Source organism: Zophobas morio, unplaced genomic scaffold, assembly GCF_036711695.1.
Source record: "Zophobas morio isolate AGI-343-1 ecotype UQ-CSIRO unplaced genomic scaffold, CSIRO_AGI_Zmor_V1 ptg000030l, whole genome shotgun sequence".
Taxonomy (NCBI): domain Eukaryota; kingdom Metazoa; phylum Arthropoda; class Insecta; order Coleoptera; family Tenebrionidae; genus Zophobas; species Zophobas morio.
In genome coordinates this window covers 13451896-13474452 of record NW_026972135.1, presented here as the reverse complement: position 1 = coordinate 13474452, position 22557 = coordinate 13451896, and the positions used below count along the sequence as shown (strand labels likewise).

Genomic DNA, 22557 nt, shown 5'->3' with positions numbered 1-22557 from the left:
TCAGCTCAAATCTGGGCCACTCTGATATGACTTCCGTTTCCCAAACTAAAATAAAAAAAATGTGGTATGCTGCTCGGTTTTATTTCTAAAGTAAAACCCAAAAACTGCTACGGGGGGAAGTGGAGATATACAAAAATGTCTTAAATTTAGATAGTAGGTATGTGCGGCGGTGATGGGTGACTCATTGTCGGTGACGGCGGCTGGACGGCAGTCGCTAAAGAAAAGCCTCCAGAACAAGCCTAGAAGCGGTGACGGCGCCTTTCGAGAAGGACCGCGTGCTGTTTAAATGGGAACCACCGTCAGGAGCAGTCAGTGCAGTCCAGACAATGGGAGAAGTAGACTCTAGTCAAATCTATTCCAGTCGAGTCCGAATTATACATAATCGCTGTGTGATTAGTCGTGTAAATTTGAGTTACTAAGAAATAAATCGTTCACTTTTTCCCACACCGATTTTAATCACCGATCAACGTAACAATACATTTTATTTATCTAAACCTAAAACTAACATGTTGAAAAAATTTTCAGTATCTATAACGTTCATCGTTCTGCTAATAACTTATGATCCGGTCACTTGGAATTTGCACCTACAAGCTTAGAAGACAATAAAAGTACATTATTGTTAAAGTATTGAGTTTTTCTAAGATAATTATTTTATCTGATATAACCAACTCGACTGATGACTTAAATATTGATTGACAATAAAATTATTAAAAAAAAAAATCCAATAAGTACTTAAGCACCGAAATGTTCAAAACAACACAAAAAACAAGTTAACTATATTCAGAACGTCGTTTTCCTATTCCTTAACTTTCTTTAACATCATTATGAGGGGTAAGACGAAACAATCAATTAGTAACTATTGTAAAATAATCCACGATGGTTTAGTTAGCTTTCAGGGGCTGTAAATGAGATAACTGAGTCCCTCGAAATAGAAATAGTAAAAAATTAACTTCCTAAAAATGCAATATAAACAATAAATACGTATGATACAACCACAATAAATAACGCAAAAAACGCAATCATATTCATACTATTATTATCAGTTATCGCTTATCACCATTAAGTGAACCTTTCACGAAATTTACTCATATAACATATTTTATTCGCTTCCAAAATCATATGTACTTAGTTGACGCAACCATACCATACCACGCATACCCAAATTGTTTTTGACCTCGACCGACCATTTGGACACTAACAAAATTATTTATTTGGGTGTAGGCCCATTTCGTTGGAAATCGGAGAGCTAAACTGCATGTGGGGGAAGCGATAATAATAATTAAACGCTCCTAACATTTGAATACATATGAATTGTATGAGTTTGTTCCAAATCTTCTTGTCCCTTGCCTCTCTTTTCCAATTCTTGATTTTTCTTTCTTCAATATCTTGTAGCACTCTTTGCCTCCATCTTAATCTCGGTCTTCCTTTTTTGCTTGTTCCCTCTTGTTGTCTGTCCGATATTTGTTTTACCACCCTAGTATCAGGCATTCTCTTCATATGCCCCAGCCACTCCAATTTTCTTCCTTTTATTACCTCCAAGATGTCAGTTTCCCCATATAAGTCATACATTTCCTTGTTCTCCCTTGTTTCATACTCTTCACCTACTTTTTTCCCTCTATATATTCTTCTGAGGATTTTTCTCTCTCACATAAGCAATTTCTTTTCTAGTTTCTTGTTTAGAACCCATGCTTCTCATCCATATAATACGGTAGGCCTTATTATTGTTTTGTACACCCGTTCCTTAATACTTCTGGATATTTTCTTCGCTCCAATACACCTATTTAGCCTTCCTGCACATTTGTTCCCTTTTAGTAATCTCCATTCTATGTCGCTCTCTTCATCGCACTTGTTTGATAGTCTACTTCCTAAATAAACAAATTCACTTCCTTAAAACTTGCTTGTCCTCCCCTGTATTCTATATCCAGCGTTGTAGGTTCTGTCTTATTTCCCACTATTAAAAGGCTACTTTTCTCTTGGTTGATATGCTCATTTTGTGTTTGGTGGTGATGTCTTTTAAAGTTTTTTCTCCTCTTGCTATTATGGCTATATAATCTGCATATGCCACCACTTGATGGTTTTTAAAACCCAAGTGTCCCTTTCAGTTTAAATTCCACATTGTAATAAGTTTTTCTAACACTATATTAAACAGCAGCGTTGACAAAGGGTCACCTTGTCGCAGCCCCGTTTTTATTTCGAATCTATCCGACAGTTTTCCATTAACTTTCACCCTTCCTGTAGTTAATTTCAGCGTCATCCTTGACCAATTTCGGCGATACTCCAAATTCCCTCATCGCCTTAAATAGTTGCTTCCTACTCACAGAGTCGTATACCTTCCTAAAGTCTATGAACAAAACCATCGCTGGGATGGTTTTGTTCATAGGAATCTTATATTCGTAACAGTTCATTAGCACTTCTTTCATGCTGAAGATCTGGTCCATTGTCCTATCTGAGGATCCACGACGCTTTCATTCTCGTTTTCATGAGCGTCGCTAATACTTTGTAAACCACATCGAGTAGGGATATCCCTCGGAAATTATTACATTCTGTAATATCTCCTTTTTTGTGGAGAGGGATTATTGTAATGCTCTGCCAGCTTCTTGGCATACACTCTTTCTTCCATACGGTCCCCCCCCCATACCTTATAATCACCGCTGTTATTCCATTTCCGCCTGGGCTCTTGTTGTTCTTTAGCTTATTCAAAATGTCATTTACCTCATCCTCAGTTGGTTCGCTGCATTTCTCAATTTGATCTTCGCTGTCCTCCTGATCTTCCTCCTCCAAGTTATCATCCTCATTCAGTGTATGTTTAAAATGTTCCATCCATCTTTCTTGTATTCCTGTCTCATCCCCAATTAGTTGGCCATCCATCCCCTTGATAAGATTCACTTGACGTACCATTTTTGCTTTATTTACTTCCTTATAATAATTGCGTATTGCTTTCCTTCTGTAATATTCCTGCATCTTTTGCATCTTTTGTTTTTCGTAGTTCCTTTCCTTCTGCCTGTATAACATCTTTGTCATTTTCCTCTGGTTCCTATATGCTATTACATCTTACTCAGTTTCTATTTGTAATGCTTTTAGCCTTAGAATACCTTCCTTTTCTACTTCTTTTTTACAAACTGCGTCGTACCATTTATTGCATTTGGGTTTCTTTTTTAAGAGTATTGCGTGTCTAGAGGATACGCTAATTGCCTTCACAATTTTTTTCCATTCCTTTCCAATGCTCCGCGTCTCTTGCTCATCTTCATATCCGAGGTTTCGTTCTACCTATCTCTTCTTGGTATCTAATCTGCAAATTTTTTTTTTTCGCTAAAATGAAATGCGAGGTTTCCCAAAACTATGGCAAAATAATGAGAAAACGGGATCATATTGAACGCCAATAAATTTAAAATAAAATTATTGAATGCAAGAAAATCAAATTAAAACGGTTTCCATTCGAAAACTTCCCAAAAACTGACCTGAAATATCCGTGTCGCGAACGCAGAGGTCGACTCCGTAAACTAAGGAAACGTTGGATTAATTTTTATAAAAAGTTATCGGTAAATTATCGAAAAAATCCTCCCCGATGACCAGAGCTGACGTAATGCCAAAAGTACCACCCGCAAACGGGAACATCTGTTAACTCTGTTCACACCAAACGTATCGAAGACCCCCCCGACTAAAACGCATAAATTAAACGCTTCATAAGTGCGGCCGAACTTGAGAACACATTATGGCAGAGGGAGAGCGAGATAAGTTAATAAGTATGACTGAAAGGCAGACTTACACAGATGTAGCAGAGATATTTTTCTATCTTCTTCTCTTTTTTAAGTTCGGATTTCTTCAAAATGCAGCCAAAATAGCAAAAAAAACTCGGTGCGGAAATGGACAACGTGTTCCACTACAACTCAGAACTTGAATGAAAATCACTTCCTGCGCTACTGGTTTTATAGGGATTTTGTTACACAGAACGGTCTTATTTCGCTGTTTTATATGGTTTAATTTCGTTTGAATATGGTTTCGTTACTGACATTTTTATGGGATTACTGTGTCGAAAATTATTGGATTTTCTACCTTACTTTATGGTTCCCATGTCGTCATCGCTACATTGCGTCAGCCTGTTGCATCTGTTCGTAAAGGCAACGTTCTTTGATGTTTTTCATGCATCTGCTTTTCGTCTGCAGCTGTTTTTTTTTTTGGTACGAATTCGGAAGAAAAAAATTGCGATTGGCGATTTTTGTGGTGTACGGTTCTACGCATATTGTTTGTAATGTCTGACAAGCCCAATGATATTTGCAATTTGCGAATATGCGAATTTTGTTCTTACATTCGGAGATTAGTGGTCGAGTTTGCTTATGTTTTAATGGTACTATATGCAAATTAGGACATCCGTGTTAAGTAATTGAGATTTGTTATTCGTCTTTTTGTTACGGTTTTTCTTCCTATAAGTATAAATATGTAAAATTACATGTAAGAACTATAATTAAAAACAGACATTTAATTTGGCTCTGCTCTTGTTAATAGTTGGTAGGTAAGTATCAATAAAATAATAAAAATGGGTTTACAATCTGTATTATTCTGATAACAATTTTTATTGTTCAGTAGTTCAGTTTCACAGTAATAATAGACCGCAAGTAATTGTTGAGTGGATCGAACCTTTCAAAACGAATACTGAGAACATGTTTGCGGATATTTGTCTTGCTGAAATATACAAAAATCGACTTCTACAAAACTGTCAATTTAGTCTTAGTGTATTTCAAAAATTGTGCTAATAACAGGAATCAGTCATTAACTGATACCGCATAACGTCTTTCCCAATTTAACCCTTACGGTAGCAACTAAAGATTATTACCCGACACATGTGTCTGAGGTCACTCAGTAAACAAAGTGGTAACATTTTCACTATTCATTATTGTAGTTTCTATCACATCTTTTGACTGCTGCTGGTCTGCCTAATGACATGTAATATATTGTATACGAGGGAAAAAAATGTATCAAAGGTATATTTATTCTTTCTGGTAACATATTGACTAGCATAATTCCATTATCGACGAGCTGTCAGATCTGTAACTAATCTTAAATTTCTTAAAATAGAAATACATAAAACCGATTAAAACTAGTAATAAGGTTGACACAATCATTTGAACTGCAGTGCTAAACATTAAGAAACTGTGACTGTATCCTTCATTTAATGATTTGAAGAAATTGCTCCCTACATAACCTCCTCCAAAAAATTGAGCAAATCCAGTTCTGTTGAAGTCACGGTTGAATAAAACATCAATTTTTGATGCTTTTACAGAATTGTTGATAGCCTTCTCCGGAACTTTACTTGACCCACTTAAATCATTGATTTCGCTGTTGATGCAAGAAATTCCGTGAAAATTCTCACCGTCAACACTTGTTCCGTGTTTAATTAATCCGAAACGAGTGCGTGACAATCAATATTGACTAAATCTTGACAAGAAAAAGAATTATTGTCTAAAGAAATGGGGTGAAGGTGCTTAAGCGACATCATTGCATCTATATCCAAATTCGAAATTTGGTTATTGTCAAAATACAGTTTCCAAAGTTCCGCTAACAAATGTGAAGTATCCAAATGCAGGGATGTTAACTTGTTGTACGATACATCTAAAATTGACAAATCTCTCAAAGAATCAAATGTCCCAAATTCAATTTGTTCAATATTGTTGTGAGACAAATTAAACTGATTCAAAGATTTTAAATCTTTAAACCATACTGCCTCAAGGCTAGTGATGTTATTGTTGTTGAGTTTCAACGAATAGAGTTTTGATAAACCCTCGAAAGCGATTTTATTTATTGTTGAAATTTTATTGCTACTGACATCTAAATCGGTGAGTGTTTTGGATTTGTTAAATGACGGTTCTAACGTTTCTAACTTGTTGTCATTAATACTGGTACGCTCAATTGTGGTAGGAAATACTCCATCTATTACACGGAGGTTGTTACTCAAATATACATTTACGGCTCGAAGAAATTTCAGGTTAAAGATAGCTGAAATTTTATTGTTAGGGAGATTTAACGTCCACATGACGGGAAGAAGAGCACAGTCAATTTTAGAAATCAGGCTGCGTTCTATATTTAGCGTTTGGAGTGTTAAGTATGTAATGTTAAAATTGTTTTCAGATAAGTAAATTTCCATTAGATTTATAGTTTTTCCAAAGAAGGAGGTAAGATACCACCAATGTATGTAATGGGATTTCCAAATAGATCTAGTTCCTTTAAACGTAGTTGTTCCACAAAACTTTCTTCCTCTATTCTAGTAATCTGGTTGTTTCTTAAGTTTAGCACTTCCAAGTTGTCAACACCCGAAAGTGATGCTTTATCTATTGTCACAATTCTACTGTTGCCTAGCATAATTAACCTTAACTTTCTTGAAATAAAAATACATAAAACTGATTAAAACTACTAACAAGAGTGACGCAACCACCTGAATTACGTTACATGAAATTAATGCGCTGTTGCTGTGTCTTTCATTTAATAATTTTAAAAAATTGCTACGTCTATAACCGTTTTCAAAAAACCGTACATTCCTAGTTCTATTGAAATCACCGTTTAATAAAACGTCAAATTTTGATTTTTTTACAGAACTGTTGATAACTTTCTGCAGAATTTCATTCGAGAGACTTAAAGCATGGGTTTTGTTGTTGATGCACGAAATCCTGCGAAAATTTTCACCCTTATAAGTTGTTCCGTGTTTCATAACTGTGCTATAAGATTTTAAATAACGATCAATTTTGACTAAATTTTGGCAAGAAAAGGACTTTTTGTCTAAAGAAATAAGCTGAAGTCCGCGAAGACACGTTTCCATTTGTTCTATATTCAAACTTGAAATCTGGTTGTTATCAAAATACAGTTCCCTAAGATTTGATAACAAACGTAAAGTATTTGGGTGCAGGGATATCAGTTTGTTATACGATAAATCTAAAAACAGCAGATATGGTAAATAATCAATTGTCCCAAATTTAATTTGTTCAATACTATTGTGAGACAAATTAAGTTTATTCAGTGAATCTAAATCTTTAAACAATCCTGCTTCCACATCAGTGATATTATTGTTGTCGAGGTTCAACGAAAGGAGTCCTGATAATCCCTAGAAAGCAGTTGGATTTATTGTTGAAATTTTATTACTACTGATATCTAAATAGTGAAGTTTTCTGGATTTGTTAAATGGCGGTTTCAAGGTTGTTAACTTGTTACCACTGATCTGAATATTCTAAAGTGGGGTAGAAAACAAACCGTCTATTACTCGAATGTCGTTGTTATTTAAATTTAACTGTGAAGCTCTAAGTAATTTGAGATTAATTATAGTGGAAATTTTATTGTCACACAGATCTAACTCGTTCATGGAGGGAAGAAAGGCACAATCAATTTTAGAAAACTGATTCCGTTTCATATTTAGTGTGTTGAGTGTTAGGTATGAAATGTTGAAACTGATTTCAGATAGATAAGTTTCGTTTAGGTATAATTTTTTCAAAGAAGTGGGTAAGATATCATCACTAGTATTTGCAATAGGATTTCCAGATAGATCTAGTTCTTTTAAGTGTAGTTGTTCTACTAGAAGTTCTTCCTCTAATGTTGTAATCTGGTTGTTTCTTAAGTTTAGCACTTCCAGTTTGGCAACACCTAAAAATGCAGCTTTATCTACTGTTACAATTCTATTGTTACCTAAATTTAAAACTTCTGGTAGATACAGTTGGTTGAAAATTTGGCTCTTCATTTCATCTACTTCATTGTGGTCCAGGTGCAGTTCTCTAAGTTGTGTTAGAATATCAAAAGCTCCTTCCAGTATTGTATATTAATATAACTTAATTAGTCTTGAGAAGTTGTTACACGCTTGTGGAGGAATAGTGGGAATGTGAGAACCTGTAATATTCAAATGCCTATAATGGAGTGACAAATTTATGTATATGTTGATCGATGTCAGAGATAAACGATATGTTTGCGCATTCGACTAAATATCTTTCACCAAAAGATTCCGTCTTGTCGAGTTCAACATAGATGGAGTGCTGGTTGTATAATGGTAAACGGCGAACTTTGCATAATTGGTGACTTTGTGAAATTAGTACCATTGCAAAGAGAAAATGATGGCATCTTTTCATTTTGTTCTAAAAATTACAGCTTTCTCATAATACAATACTAAAAACTTATCGTGATCCTGTGGAATACTTCTGACGTCTACAGAGATGGCATATTTTTAACGGTAATTGCACACTAATAAATATTAGAACATCCTTGGGCAAAGAAGGAGTGCTTGACCTTAATTGCCATCTAACAATAATTTCAAAATATCTTCTTCACTTTTTTTTAAATTGCAAAAACAACTCCAAAGATTTTTATGAATGGTAAATTATTACAGAAGATGGCTCCCAGCTGCAGCAAAAGTACAGGCACCGTTTAATGAGAGCATCTAAAGAGATCCACCGCATTCGTGGCTATCCAAAATCTGGAATTATTCAAAGTTAATCTTAAAATATGTGCTGTTCTCAAATATTCAATGGAATTTTGGAAAACCACTCTCCAAATAATCTTAAATGATTAAACAATTCAATCACATCCAATAATGATCAGAAGAGGAATCTTTCAAGGCAATTCGCTCGGTCCGCTATCTTGTGATTATTTGTTAATCTGGAGAAAAAAACTTGACAATATAAAGTTCCTAAATAACAACGCTTATTTATGGCAGTGTTTCATCACACTGTTAACTTCAAACATGATAGATTGGTTGCCACCTCCAACACTAACAAAATAAAAAGAAAACCAATCTAACTGAGTTCCATCTGATTACAAACAATTCTTAATCGTATTCTGGGTAACGGCTTATTAGTCATTATGTCTGCAGCCTTTTCTTTGGTTGATATTTGCTGAATGTCCAGATTTCCCTCAATCACTTTCTCTCGATTAAAGAAGTGCTTGATGGTTATATGTTTTGTTCTGTGATGAAACTCTGAATTTTGGGCCAGTCTCATCGCTGCAGAGTTGTCAACTTGAAGAATTAGAACATTTTTCAACCTTTAAATTTCGTTGAGTAATCTGTTGAATCGAATAACTTCTTTGGTTGCTTCATTGGCTGCTTATAACAATGTCCCTGCATACTATGAGGAAGAGGACCTAAAATATCAGCTGAAATCAATTGCCATGGGAAAATAAAAACCCGTTACATGCTACATTGTCCGACTCAGTTGTTGAAGAAACCACAAGCGCCTGTCTGTGACTGAGCCATGTAATTGCTCCACCTATATATTTAACAATTACTCTTGCCTTATCTAAGTTGCCTGTTTCTGCGTTATTGTTGTAAACTATCCCCAGATCTATAGTTTCTGCAGTATATCGGCATACTCGTTTAGCTGGTGCTTGGTCATCTGTGGAAGGATTTTTTAGCGACCTTGACAAGAATCTTACACTATAAACCAAATCTAGTCTTATATCAAGCATCAGATACATCAAAGCGCCAACTGCTTGGCTACATGGAAAATTGTCCTTCTTGACCTTATCTTTCTCTGTGTGCGATGTTTCTGAACTCTTCAACATTGGTGTTGAAATCGGCTTGCATTATAAAAAGACAAAGCGTTCAAGGATCTTTTTTGCACAGCTCTTTTAACTTATCTTAATTTTGCCACTTTCCTTTTCAATTTCAAAGCCCAAAAAATACTTAGTTTTTTTTGAGAAAATCTTGAATTCTAATTTAAGCTCTTCAAGAAAATATTCCAAGTCTTGTGGGTCTATTGCTCCAGTCAACCCGTCATCTACGTTGACAACTAAAAGAGCTTTTTGCCTTTTTTCACTCGAACATACAAACACCGATCAACTTCACTGATCCTGAATCCTAATTTTGAAAGAAATTATGTTCCAGCATATTGGGACTTGTTTGAGTCCACATATACTCTTCACAGACCTTGGTTGTGCCGTCTTCATATCCTTCCGGTTGTTCCATGTAGATAGTTTCATCAAATTCTCTATAAAGACAGGCTGTAGAGACATCACACTGTACAAGATCCATCTGCTCTGTTGCAGCAACCCTCAGAATTAAACGAATCGTTCCTAATTTTGCTGCAGGACTGAAAGTTGAGTGTAGTCGATGCCATAACATTCACTAAAGGCTTTGACAACTAGTCTTGCCTTATATTTGTCAAGGGTACTACATATCTGAATTTCTCTTCAAAAAAACTCATGTACACATAATTGCTTTGACACCCTTTCCATGGCTTCCACCACTTAGTACCCTCTTTGCTATCAACGGGTTCTTCAAATGTTTCAGGATTTTCTATTCCAATAACAGATTTCTCTGCTGTCATGACGAAGTCTTGAATGTATTTTGGATTTTCGAGAGTCGAACGATCTCTTAAATATCGCCCTGTTGAGTGTTGACTTTTCTTTGCTTCTTTATCTTCAAGTTCAACTTCTGTCTCTTCTGCTGTTTTCTTCTTTTATAAAACCTTTATCACCGTCGTGTTCTGCAACAGACCCTTCTAATAAGACAAAACGTAGGAAGAGGATTCCAAAACTTGGAAAATTTATACAAAAGGCAAGATTTGGAATTGAAGAAATATTTTCCGAGATGCGCAGGAAGAAAGGAACTATTTCGTGCTCTAGCAAGGGAAGACTTGAACCACATACCATTAAATCTATCCAATACCGAAGAAATCCCCACATCCCACAAACTAGACAACATAATAAGTGGGCTGCATGGAAAATTCTTCAAAAACCTAGACGAAAATCTCATCAATAAGAAAATGTCTTCGACACCAAAATTTCTAACTACCTATCTACAATTAGTATCAATAGAAGTGAAGATTATGATAAATCTTGAGAAAATTTCAAATCTACCTTTAGTTATCTCCAATGTAGGTGTAGTACTAAATAGTTTAGTTGCGAATTTGAAATATTTACACTAAATAAATCAATAATTGTCAAAATGCAGGGAACTGTTTTGCTAGAAACATGTCATATGTTCATAAGCTTCTCGGTCATGTCAGCCAAAATAGTTTAGCACCAGTAGGTTAGACTAGTGTAGGTCACTTTTCAAGTGATGCGCGGATAAATGATCGGTAGTTACGATGTAAATCATTACTTGGTCTTAATACCCGTACTGTTAGAAGTCTTGCCTGAATGCCGGTCACTTCGGTGTCAGTGATGAGTCCTATTAATAATAATAAAATATACATTACCAGGAGGCCGAGAAACAGTGGATTTGTCTTTCAATAAAACAAAACATTGTCAAAAGTACATTTATTTTTTCACTACGTTAATTCCATTAGTGATGAGCTGTCAGATCTATAACCAGTCTTAACCTTCTTGAAATAGAAAAATATAAATCCGATTAAAACTAGTAACAAAATTGACACGATCAATTGAATTACACTACTAAATATTAATAAACCGTTGTTGGACGTTTCATTTAACGATTTGAAAAAATTGCTACTTCTATAACCGTCTTCAAAAAACTGAACGAATTTCGTTCTGTTGAAGTCACCGTTGAAGAAATCTGGAAATCCTGATGGCTTTACAGAACCGTTCTTCAAAACTTTACTCGACACACTTGTATCATTGTTTTTGCTGTTGTTACACAAAATCCCGTGAAAGTGATCGCTGTGATAGCTTGTACCGTGCTTAATAACTACACCCGAATATTTTAATTGATGCTGAATTTTGATTAGTTTTTGACACGAAAAGGAATTTTTGTCTAGTGAAAGTAATTGTAATCGTCTGAACGACATTCTCATTTCTTCCATGTTCAAGTTCGAAATCTGATTACCATCAAAGTAAAGCTTAGTAAGTTTATTCAGTGAATGTAAAGTATCAAGGGACGTGATCTTGTTGTATGATAAATCTAAAATTTCCAAATCTTTCAAAGAGTCAAATGTCCCGAATTTAAATTGTTCAATATTGTTGTGAGACAAATTGAGGTTAACCAAATATATTAAATCTTTAAACCATACTCTCTCCACTGTGGTTATGTTATTGTTGTCAAGGGTCAACGAAAGGAGTGCTGACAAACCTTCAAAAGCGTTTTGATTTATTTTTGAAAGTTTGTTGCTACTAATTTGTAAATGGAGAAGTTTTCTGGACTTATTGAAAGGTAATTCAAGAGTTTCTAACTTGTTACCACTGATCTGGATACTTGAAACTGTACTAGGAAATACCCCATCTATCATTCGAATGTTGTTGTTTTTCAAATTTAGATTTAAGGCTCGAAGGAATTGCAGATTGGCTATAGTTGAAATTTTATTGTCAGACAGATCTAATACTCTCGTGGTGGGAAGAAGAGCACAGTCAATTTTAGAAAGCTGGCCGTATTTCACATTTAGTGTATCGAGTGTTAGATATGAAATATTAAAATTGATTTCAGATAAAGGAATTTTCATTAAATATAATCGTTGCAAAGAAGTGGGTAAGATATGACTAATATTTTTTATAGGATTTCCGGATAGATCTAGTTCTCGTAAGCGTAACTGTTTCACTAAAAGTTCTTCTTCTATTCTAGTAATCAGATTGTTTTTTAAGTTTAGCACTTCCAAGTTGTCAACACCTAAAAGTGCAGTTTTATCCACTGTTACGATTCTATTGTTATCTAAATATAAAACTTTCAGTTGATGCAGATCTTTGAAAACTTGGCTCTTCACTTCTACTATTTCATTGTGGTCCAGATGTAGTTCTTCAAGTTTTGTTAAATTATCAAATGCTCCCTCTAATATCGTTTTAATGTGAATGTTACTCAAATATAATTTGATTAATTCTGGGAATTTGCCGAACGCTTGTGGTGCAATAGTGGGAATGTGAGAACTTGTAATATTCAAATGCTTACTGTGTGAAGAATTAATGTGTTGGTGGATATAAGAGATAGACGATATGTTTGTGCACACCACTAAAATTCTTTCATCCAAAAAGTCGGTGTCATTGAGGTCCTCATAATAATCGTATTGCAAAAAGTTCAATGTATTAATATGAACTTTGCATAATTCGTGGCTATGTGAAATTAGAGCAGCTATAACGAAAACTTGGTGCCAGTTTTTCATTTTGTGCTAAAAATGATAGTTTGAACATAAAATGAGAAATTAGAGGAAACTTACTGTGAACTTGCGCAGTGCTTCGTACATCTACACACACAACATATTTAGCGTTGACTGAACATTAATGTTAAAACATCTTGTGATAAACATGGAGTGCATGACCCGCGATTTCAATTTTCCAGTAATTTTATAAAACTTTTATCGTTGTATTTGAGTTGCAAAAACTCGCAAATATTAAACCGACGATTCTCTAAACAACCATATCCTTAACTTATTGACCTAATAATCGAATGTAACAAACATAAATCAATGTGCGGCTTTATCGTCAATTTAGATGTATATTTTGAATTTAAAAACTACATTTATAAGATTTGAGTTATTTACGAGTATAAAATAAATCAATTATTACAATAATTACAATCATTTAGAGCGGACATAACTTTTATTTGGCGACTAAAAATATTACACATGTCAAATAAACAAAATGAAATTTATGGGGATGTACTTACGTAGGTACTTAAAATTACTTAAACAGAACAACATTTATTCCAAAATAAATTTACTATGAAGAATTAATGAAAACATTATTTAGTAAAAATTATTTCACTCTGAGTGAAAAGAAGGTTAAGTAGACAGCGGCCCGGTCCTACAAAAATTTACAAAAAAAATACATTTACTAAAATAACAAAATAAGGACAATTGGTCAGTATTTTCTTCAAATCCTTGCATCCCTCCCATTCACTGTAAAAAGCTTTAAAAATCGTATTTAGGAATTAGCGCAGAAATCACTGAACAACTCAAAGTAAATCATTTTATCCAATGTGGTAATTATTGTAATAAAAACTAGACCGAATAAATGCACAAAGTTATTGGTCAATTTATTGATGCTGGGTACAGCACATGAATCCCTCCACGAAATTCATGACTGTAGTGCGCGAGCGCCCGTCACACAAGCCATCTCTGACCATACCCAGACTGTATCCAGGACGCCCGAGATGAAGCCCTTCGAGCAGCTCGTCTTCCTAAACACCTCCAACGGCATCATTGACACGTCTTGCAAGCCCGTCAAGCTAGCTTTACTCACGCTACTTCAATCAGAAACTACTGAACACAAACTAAATTATTGTATCCAGCGTGATGATTAGTATCGGACAAATTAAACGGAATAAATGCACACATTGCACAAAATATTTTATGAGATTATGTTGCTAGTGCCAGTCAATTTTAGTGAGTTTCTATTATTAACATATCATTACTGCGATTCGTTGAAAAAGCGATGACCTGCTTCTTCTTCTTATATGGTTAATTTAATCAGCAGGTAATAACTTTCATGACGCTTTTTTATACACCCCAAGACTTTTTGGCAATTTTGGGTAAATTTCACACTTTTTTTTCGAATTACTAAAGATTTGAATTGCAAGAAATGTTTGAGAGAGGAATGTAGAATATTGACTCTCATCATAAATATTTTATTTTTCTCTATTACCAAAGTGTTTTGCGATTCAGAAAATTTTGTATTATTGTTTTATTTGTTTATTGTGTTAACAACAACAAAAATAAAAATAACAATCAACAATCAACAAAATAAATTGGGTCATTTATTAATTTTTTTGCGTCGCATAAGCAAACCGAAAAAATATGAATGCAAATGCAGTAATTTCAAAAGTGTGCGGTACACTCTTTAAATTATTAAACAGAAGCAAAATAAGAATGAGAAACGATACTGCAAACTAAACTGAGGCGGCAGCTCTTTATGCAGGTGGCTGACTGGTTGCAAGTCATAAATTACTGGAAGGCCCGGAAGTGGCAAATTTTGCATCTTACACAATCTCGGAATCATATGTGTCAACGGTCAGTTGAAGACGAAATCGTATTTTTGTAATAACCAAATTAAAAACAAATACATTTTATTTTCCGTTAGATTTGGCCAGAAAGGGTTCCTTCACTTTAGGGGTCTGATGGTCCAGCCTCACAAGCATATCCGTATAAACCGTCTCTGCACAAGTAAAGTAGCACATTACCGACGGGAAAAGTGGTCTATCAGCAATATGCGTAGTGCTTAAAATGTTTATGTTTATACATCCGCAGAATGTCACGTAGACATTCGTTTGATTTGAATGACTAAAATTATTAATAAGCCACAATTGAACAACATATTGTGAATGTTATTATTATAATTCGTACGTTGTCATTATTTTATTGTTATAAAGTCGAGCGTATTCGAGAAAATGAGATGGCTCGTTTTTAAATCAATAAAACATGAAAGAGAGTTTTAATTAAAAAAAAATGTGCGCCGCCCGCTCGTTTTAAAATTGTAATTAATTTGGAAATAGTACTATTATGGATTATATTACTTATATATTAATTATAAAATAATAGCTATTTACAATATATGTTATATAATTTAATTCATTTCCAAAACTTTGGGTGTTTAAGGTTAAAGTCGAGGTGGATTCATGAACCACCGGTACAAAAGTACATTATTGTTTGGCCTTTTACCGTTTACAGCACGACATTCCTAAAATGTATTTAAATTTTTATAACAATCAACCCAGTAGTTCAACACCACTCCGGTTGTAACTCTTGACCAAAAACCAAAAACACTGATAACTTTTCAGTTGAACACCCGTTATGTGACAATCACATGCCACACGTTTTTTTTATCAGTCGATATTTACTTAAATTATCTCACTTTTCTTGATAGAGAAACAAGGACATTAATGATTTTTAAACATTGTTTATTTAACTAAATTCTATAATTAACAGAACAAATAAATTTAAACAACATTTTTATTTACACTTATCGTTATCCGTTTGAACTCTCCAAAAATGAAACATTAATTTTATCTTTAAATATTTCTTTCGTTGCTTCGGGCGTCGTAACGTCTATTTTTTATGAAAAATTTTAATAACAAGAGGAACACAATCATTACTTGTAAACAACAACTAAACACAAGAATCGTGTTTGTCGAACCCGCTACCGAAACATCTCCTGATACGAGTTTCTCCGTTCTAGTGTCACTATTTTTATAATCGTGTAGTAACTTGAAGAACCCAGTCGACTTATAATCTTTTTCGAAGTACTGGAAAAATTTGGAGTTTTTAAAATCGTCGTTAAAAAATTTACTCATTTCTGACTGTTCCCAGAAATTTTCTTTCTTACTGCTGCAGGCAATTCCATGGAAGTTTTCTCCTTCTTCACTTAAGCCATCCAGAACGACTGAACGGTTTATTAGTGCTGTAAAAGTTTCAGCGAGATCTTCACAGTCCCAAGCATTGTTGTTTAAAGAGATCTTTTTCAACTGACCCTTATATTGAAATAGAGTTTTAACGTCCAAATACTCAATTTGATTATTATGAAAAAGTATCTCTTCCAGACTTATAACAGCTAGAAACCCATTTTCATGCAAACTTTTCAATTTGTTGTCAGAAATGTTCAAAACTTTCAACTGAAGTAAGTTGTTGAAAATTCCAAATTGAAGATATTGGATATTATTGTACGATAAGTCTAGATACTTAAGTTCAAACAAATCAACAAACAATTTAGGGTGAATTTCCGTAATGTTGTTGTGTTCCAGGTGAAGAATCTGTAGCACGCTTAAATTTCGGAAAGCGTCTTTTTCAATTGTGGCAATTAGATTACTACTCAAATCAATGAAACGGACAGAAGCTGAATCGTTGAAAAGTGTATTGGGTACAGCTTCAAGTCGATTGTGATTTAAAGTGACAAAAGAAACGTCGTTGAAGGTGCCAGTGATGGTAGCAATTTGATTGTTGTCGAGAGTGATGTATGAAGAGTCGAGACTTTCTAGATTACTGATAGAAACAATTTTGTTGTTTGATAAATAAACCTTTTCTACCTTGGGAAATCGCGAGAAATCGACAGTTTCTAAACTGCTTGATGATAAATTCAGAATTTCCATTTTAAGATGTTTCAGATCTTCTTCAAACGAAGTTAGAGCTGTTTCGGCAAGGATCAAAGCACTTAAACTGGAAAGACCTTCACCACTGAATTGTTCCAGAGGATTTCCGGATAAATCCAGAAGTTGTAATTGCTTCTGCGAATCGAACATGTGTTTCTCAATTTCCTTAATTTCATTGTTTTCTAAATTGATTTCAGTCAAAACTTCCAGACCAATGAAAGCTTTTGCATCGACTTTATTTATTTTGTTGTTAGCCAAGTTTAGAATCACGAGAGACTTCAAAGAGTTGAAAAGTCCCTCTGAAATTTCCGTCAGTTCGTTTAGATCCAAGTGAAGCTCTTTAAGATTAAGAAGAGGATTGAAAGCTCCTGGCGATATCTCCTTGATATGATTTTGCGTCATAAATAATTTATCTATTGTTGAAAATCTCGTAAATGCGAACCTTGGTATTGTGGAAATCGTGGACTGAGTTATTTCTAAATATTCCTCAAAATTTTCTAGTTTTGACGAGACTGGTATATCGGAAAGTGAGGATATGTTTGTACATACAGTTGTCGAATAGGGCCTGGATTCGTCTGGATCGAAGAGTTGGCAAGCCAAAGACTGCGCGGTTGTTAGAAGAAAAATGAAAATAACTGTGAAGACCATAGCTACTGCAAATATTGTGTTTGAACCTTACAAACTTATATAACTTTTACTCACTCGTTTCGTGCGTAAAAAAACGCTATTTCCTTGACTTTCGCACAAACAATGTAGTGTGTTTATAAATTGGATTTATATATAAATTTTAATTAGGTAATCTTGAGATAAAAATGTTTTGGGTCTGTATCGGTTCAAAATTTCTGGTGCGTTTATCTTGTCGCTGATTGTGTTAATTAAGTTTGGAATAACTACTAGGTGTAAAAAAACATAACCTCCATGATGATAGTAATAATATTTACAACACGTGAAAGAGTGAAAGTTACGAAAACAAGAAAAAGAGCAAGATGTTAAAAATCTGGTAGGAAAAAATTTTATTATTAATCATTTTATCAAATTATTAATAGTAAGTGAAATCAAGTGACCTTTGATCTATATATAATAATTTACATGGTGTTTACCATAATACCAAATGTCTGTTCACTGATATTTGTGAATATGAATGAATAATTTATTACGGACACGATACATCTGAAAATTTGCAAAAATGGCTTAACTAAATTTCCCGAATTCTTGACCGTACTGTCATCATTTGTATTACAATATACGAAACAAAGTTGAAATGTCTGTCTCCACAGACAATTATAACATTGTGCACGGTTTTAAGCCAAGAAATTTGGATTTTTTTTTTAAGACTAGTGCTGTTAAATACCTACAGGAATTTTATAAATGATTCTAAGGGCGTAGTTGGCCATGGATTTCAAAAATCCCGCTTCGCTGAAATTATGCCCGTGATTATGCATCATTATGACAGTTCTCACTTGTCACATTAATGTCTAGTGTCATTTGTAACCTGTCATTTAAAGCCGTCGTTTTTATTGTTTTAATGTTTTTCAAGTGGGAATTACAGTAGTTCTCGTTGTTCCAAGCTCAAAACAATAAAATAGTCACTTTCAGTACTCTTGGTGGTTGCGTTCGAAAATTTTGTTTTTGTGTTAGGAAGCGAAGACTGTGAAAATGGTTTATTCTGTTGAACAAGACACTTTCATCGTTATGTCTTGTTATCGCAATGGTACTTCGTAAACGAAGAGTGTATATATTCTGTAACCGCTTGTTAACAAGAATATCTGGCCAAATACCGTGATTTATTAATTTAAGAAACATCGTTAAAAGCCCACATTAGAGATGCAATCAACAGATTTGTTCGAACTGGGAGTATCAACAAAGAGAAATTTTGTGAAGACTTCATCTAAGGAAATTATTTATGATTTGAGACGACTTGAGCAAAATTGAACAATTGAACAAGGGGTCCACTGTATTGACGAAAGGATGTTACAGAAAATTGTAGAATGGAATTGAATTTAAAATTAATATTGATTTCATTAGTTAATGACGTCAAATTTAGTCTAAAATTTATTGGTTCATCCTCTCCTGATAAGATCATCTCGAACATTTATGGAAAAAATATTTATTAAAAATTACGCCCTCAGATGTAATATAATTTATTGCACTTGTATATTACATAATTTATTATGCGCTGGTAATATATTTCAAACTTTACTTCCTGAGAAGAATTTAAAAATGTACGGTAATTAAGTCTATTTGACATATGGCTAATTTAATGTCTTCCCGGCTATGAAACAGTAGGTCCTCCATTGCTTCGTCAATGATCCCTACAATAAAGTGGTCACGTCACTTCAAAATTGTATATAGTAAATGTGTTTTAAATTGCATACAATAAAGTTAGTTGAGCAGGCGAATAAAATCGGCATGGGGTAAACTCAACAATTTATTTTCTTACTTGAATTTACACGAATAACTATTACAGCGATTATGTACAAAATAACTCCGGCGTAACTTGTCTGGACACTCAATGGACTAGACGTGATGACTTAATTCGTTGTCTGAATAATAATTATTGGTTCCCGAAGGTGGCCTCTATTTAAACCCATACTTCTGCAATCGAGGTCTTTCGCGAATATCCATCGCCATTTCACACAAATTTACGAATATTTCTCGTCAACCAGATATTATTTCATTTAGAAGTTTCTGGTAAATAAATGGGATTATTATAATGAACAAATAAAACAAACAAATTATGATTATTATTTGTTGTTTTAATCCATTAGACGATTATAGGCTTATAAGCATACTTTTCTTGAAAAATAGGTAATAAATTCAGTGAAGCATCTTTGTGCCTTAATTCCTATTGGTAAATTGGGATTTTGAATAGAGGTTGCAGGAAAATTTTGTATGGTTTTATGGTTTATTTACATAATCTTCTTAATTGTAAAATTAATTGTAAAATGAATGTTTTTAATATATAATACAAGTTCTTGATATTATTTATTTTAATTTCATTTAATAAACTATAAAACCACAAAAATCTTTTTTTAACACAAATTATATTTCAATAAATTTTCAGTAGCGAGTTATCGATATACTTAATTGTATTTACATCATAAAATTTATTTATTTTACTTCATACTATGTCATGTTTGACGTTTTACTGGATTCGAACGAGTCCGGAAAAATCAAAAAAACGGACAAGTCCGATAAAATTGAGCCAAAAAGGACAAGTGTTCCATTTCCGGAAGCGGCCACTGACCTTTTTGGGTCTCTTTTGCTTTACCTGTTATTGTAAATACAAATGTAAATTTAGTACTTCTGTAACCGTCCTGTATTAAACATCGAAACCGAACGCTGTCTACTATTTCGCACACAACAAAACAAAGGTCCTTCGAGCAATATCAAAGTACAATTCGGTATCACATTGTCGTATCAACCAGATTACAAAAAAGTCTGGTAGGACGAGCCGAGTTGCACAAACATTGGTCCTTCGAGACGGATTGCACAAAACATTGGTCCATCGAGTCGGATTATACAAAACAACAAGTCCTGTAAAGTGTTATACTATGTGTTTAAACATACACTGCGTTTCATATAAAATGCACCACCTAGAAGGAGTAGGCGTAGAATGTAGAAATTTGGTGGAGAAGACTGTTGCATATAGACAAACAATTGATTAAAATTTGAAAGAAAAACTACTACTTGTTTAGATAATATACCGAGTGTTATTCGATTTTTATTAATTTTTTGATTATGTTTTAAAGATACTTGAGTAAGATTCTTTTGCAATTTTACTTGACATTTGTCATTATTGTGCTTGCAAAAATGCTACGAGTTCACACACGAGGTAATTTTCAACAGATAACACCTATTGAAAGAGGGCGAATAATTGGGATGCATGAGGCTAGTTTACCATTTCGGGAAATCACCAGAAGACTCGGCCCAACGGATTCTACGATATTAAGAACAAGTCGAGAATGGAACAACGAAGAGCTACAAATGCGTCGCAGGGGTACCGACCGTTTCAGAGTCACCCAAGAACGCGAAGATCATTTGCTAAGAAGAAGTGTTATTCAGTACCCTTGGTAACCATAACGATCAGTCGGGATGGACTGGATGACAGCAATTGGGCACAGAATCCGAGGAGTACCATCTACCGCCAAATTCGTTCCTTTGGCTTGAGATCTTATCGTCCAAACTGCAAACTTCCCTTACCACAAGAACACAAAACTACCAGGCTTCACTGGTACCAAGACAGGCAGCAATGGCTGTAATAGTGGAATGTCATAATGTTTAGGAACAAGTCTAGGTCTTGTTTGTGGCACTCTGATGGACGCATACGTGTTCGAAGGCCTTGAGGCCAAAGGTAAAATCTGGAATTTGTACAGAGATGTCATATCGCTCTAACACCTGGAGTAATGATATGGGATGGTATACACATCTGTTGAAGTACTCCCTTAGTGTTCATTCCAGGCACGCTAAATGCCCGGCATTACATCGTTAACGTGTTAAATCAATTTCTTTTTCCTTATCTTTCGAACCGTCGAAGAACATCTTTTGAACAAGATAATGCGTGGCCTCATGTGGCCATATTAACTTAAAGAGTGTTTGACGAAAATAACGTCAACTTCTTACCCTGGCCTGCCCTATCACCAGATTTATCAACAATCGAAAATGTTTAGGATTTAATGCATAGAAGGCTGCGCAATTTACCACATCCTCCAAAGACTTTGGAAGAATGTCTACAACAAATTCAAAATGCCTGGAATGAGATACCCCAGCAGGCAATAGATCATCTCATTTTAAGCATGCCTAGAAGAATACAGTCTTGTATTCGTGCACGTGGAATTTTAACACATTATTAACATTTCTTGTGTTAGACATTTTATTTTTTCTTTGAAATTTTAATCAAATGTTTGTCTACGTGCAATAGTCTTCTCCACCAAATTTCAACATTCTACGCCTACTCCTTCTAGGTGGTGCATTTTATTTGAAACGCAGTGTATGATGCTGATTTGCACAAATAAACAAATTAAAACATTTACCAAACAGCGGTTGCTAACGATGTCAGAAAAAGTGACTCGATTTGGATTTTTTCTCAAAATAATAATTATTTTATCGAATAAAAATATATGTTGACAGTATGAAATAAAATACATAACAACATACGTCCGGTAACTCTTTTCGCAGTACTCGTTTCGAAATTAAAGACTCGGCTACCTACTCGTCCTGAAACATCCCACTCGTACTGTAAAATTTGAGCTATTTAGAATAACTTTAATAACTATTTATGTTTTCATAAACACTAACAAGTATTTAAAATAACAAGTAATAATTTGTTTGTATTGTTTATTCATTATAATAATTCCATTTATTTACCAGAAACTTTTGAACGAAATAAAATCTAATCGAATAGAAATAACGGCAAAGTTGTGTTAGACTCATCTGGCAACGTAAATTATCTAAATGCTTACTATGAGATTTTTACACATTTTTTTCGTCGCCCTCTATCGAGTGGAAGATTTATTAAATGTAGACGGCCAAATGTTGGTACGCCATCTCTTGTTCGCCGGCCTTTGGCCTGTTCGCTCCAAACAATAGCATGGGTCTATCTATATGTATTTAATCAATGCCTTTAG

The 22557-nt window shown here is 34.2% G+C and overlaps 3 protein-coding genes across 4 annotated transcripts; all 3 read right to left on the bottom strand.

The window, feature by feature from the left end:
• Positions 1-5392: 5392 nt before the first annotated feature.
• On the bottom strand, positions 5393-8069 carry LOC135138616 (toll-like receptor 6). The gene is made up of 6 exons (XM_064068594.1): positions 7933-8069; positions 7806-7880; positions 7247-7751; positions 6826-7090; positions 6180-6323; positions 5393-5991 (listed from the first exon to the last, which is right to left on the bottom strand). The coding sequence occupies exons 1-6, from the start codon at positions 8067-8069 to the stop codon at positions 5393-5395; spliced, it is 1725 nt and encodes a 574-aa protein (XP_063924664.1).
• Positions 8070-11211: 3142 nt separating this feature from the next.
• On the bottom strand, positions 11212-13168 carry LOC135138087 (toll-like receptor 6). Its single transcript, XM_064067943.1, has 2 exons — positions 13068-13168; positions 11212-13019 (listed from the first exon to the last, which is right to left on the bottom strand). Exons 1-2 carry the CDS (start codon positions 13092-13094, stop codon positions 11238-11240), a joined length of 1809 nt encoding a protein of 602 aa, XP_063924013.1. The 5' UTR covers positions 13095-13168; the 3' UTR covers positions 11212-11237.
• Positions 13169-15824: 2656 nt separating this feature from the next.
• On the bottom strand, positions 15825-17668 carry LOC135138088 (leucine-rich repeat-containing protein 15-like). 2 transcript variants are annotated; one of them, XM_064067945.1, is made up of 2 exons: positions 17633-17668; positions 15825-17580 (listed from the first exon to the last, which is right to left on the bottom strand). In XM_064067945.1, exon 2 carries the CDS (start codon positions 17576-17578, stop codon positions 15857-15859), a length of 1722 nt encoding a protein of 573 aa, XP_063924015.1. In that variant the 5' UTR covers positions 17579-17580; positions 17633-17668; the 3' UTR covers positions 15825-15856. The 2 variants fall into 2 exon arrangements, with proteins under 2 accessions (XP_063924015.1, XP_063924014.1); XM_064067944.1 differs by having other exon boundaries at positions 15825-17583; positions 17633-17662.
• Positions 17669-22557: the final 4889 nt, after the last annotated feature.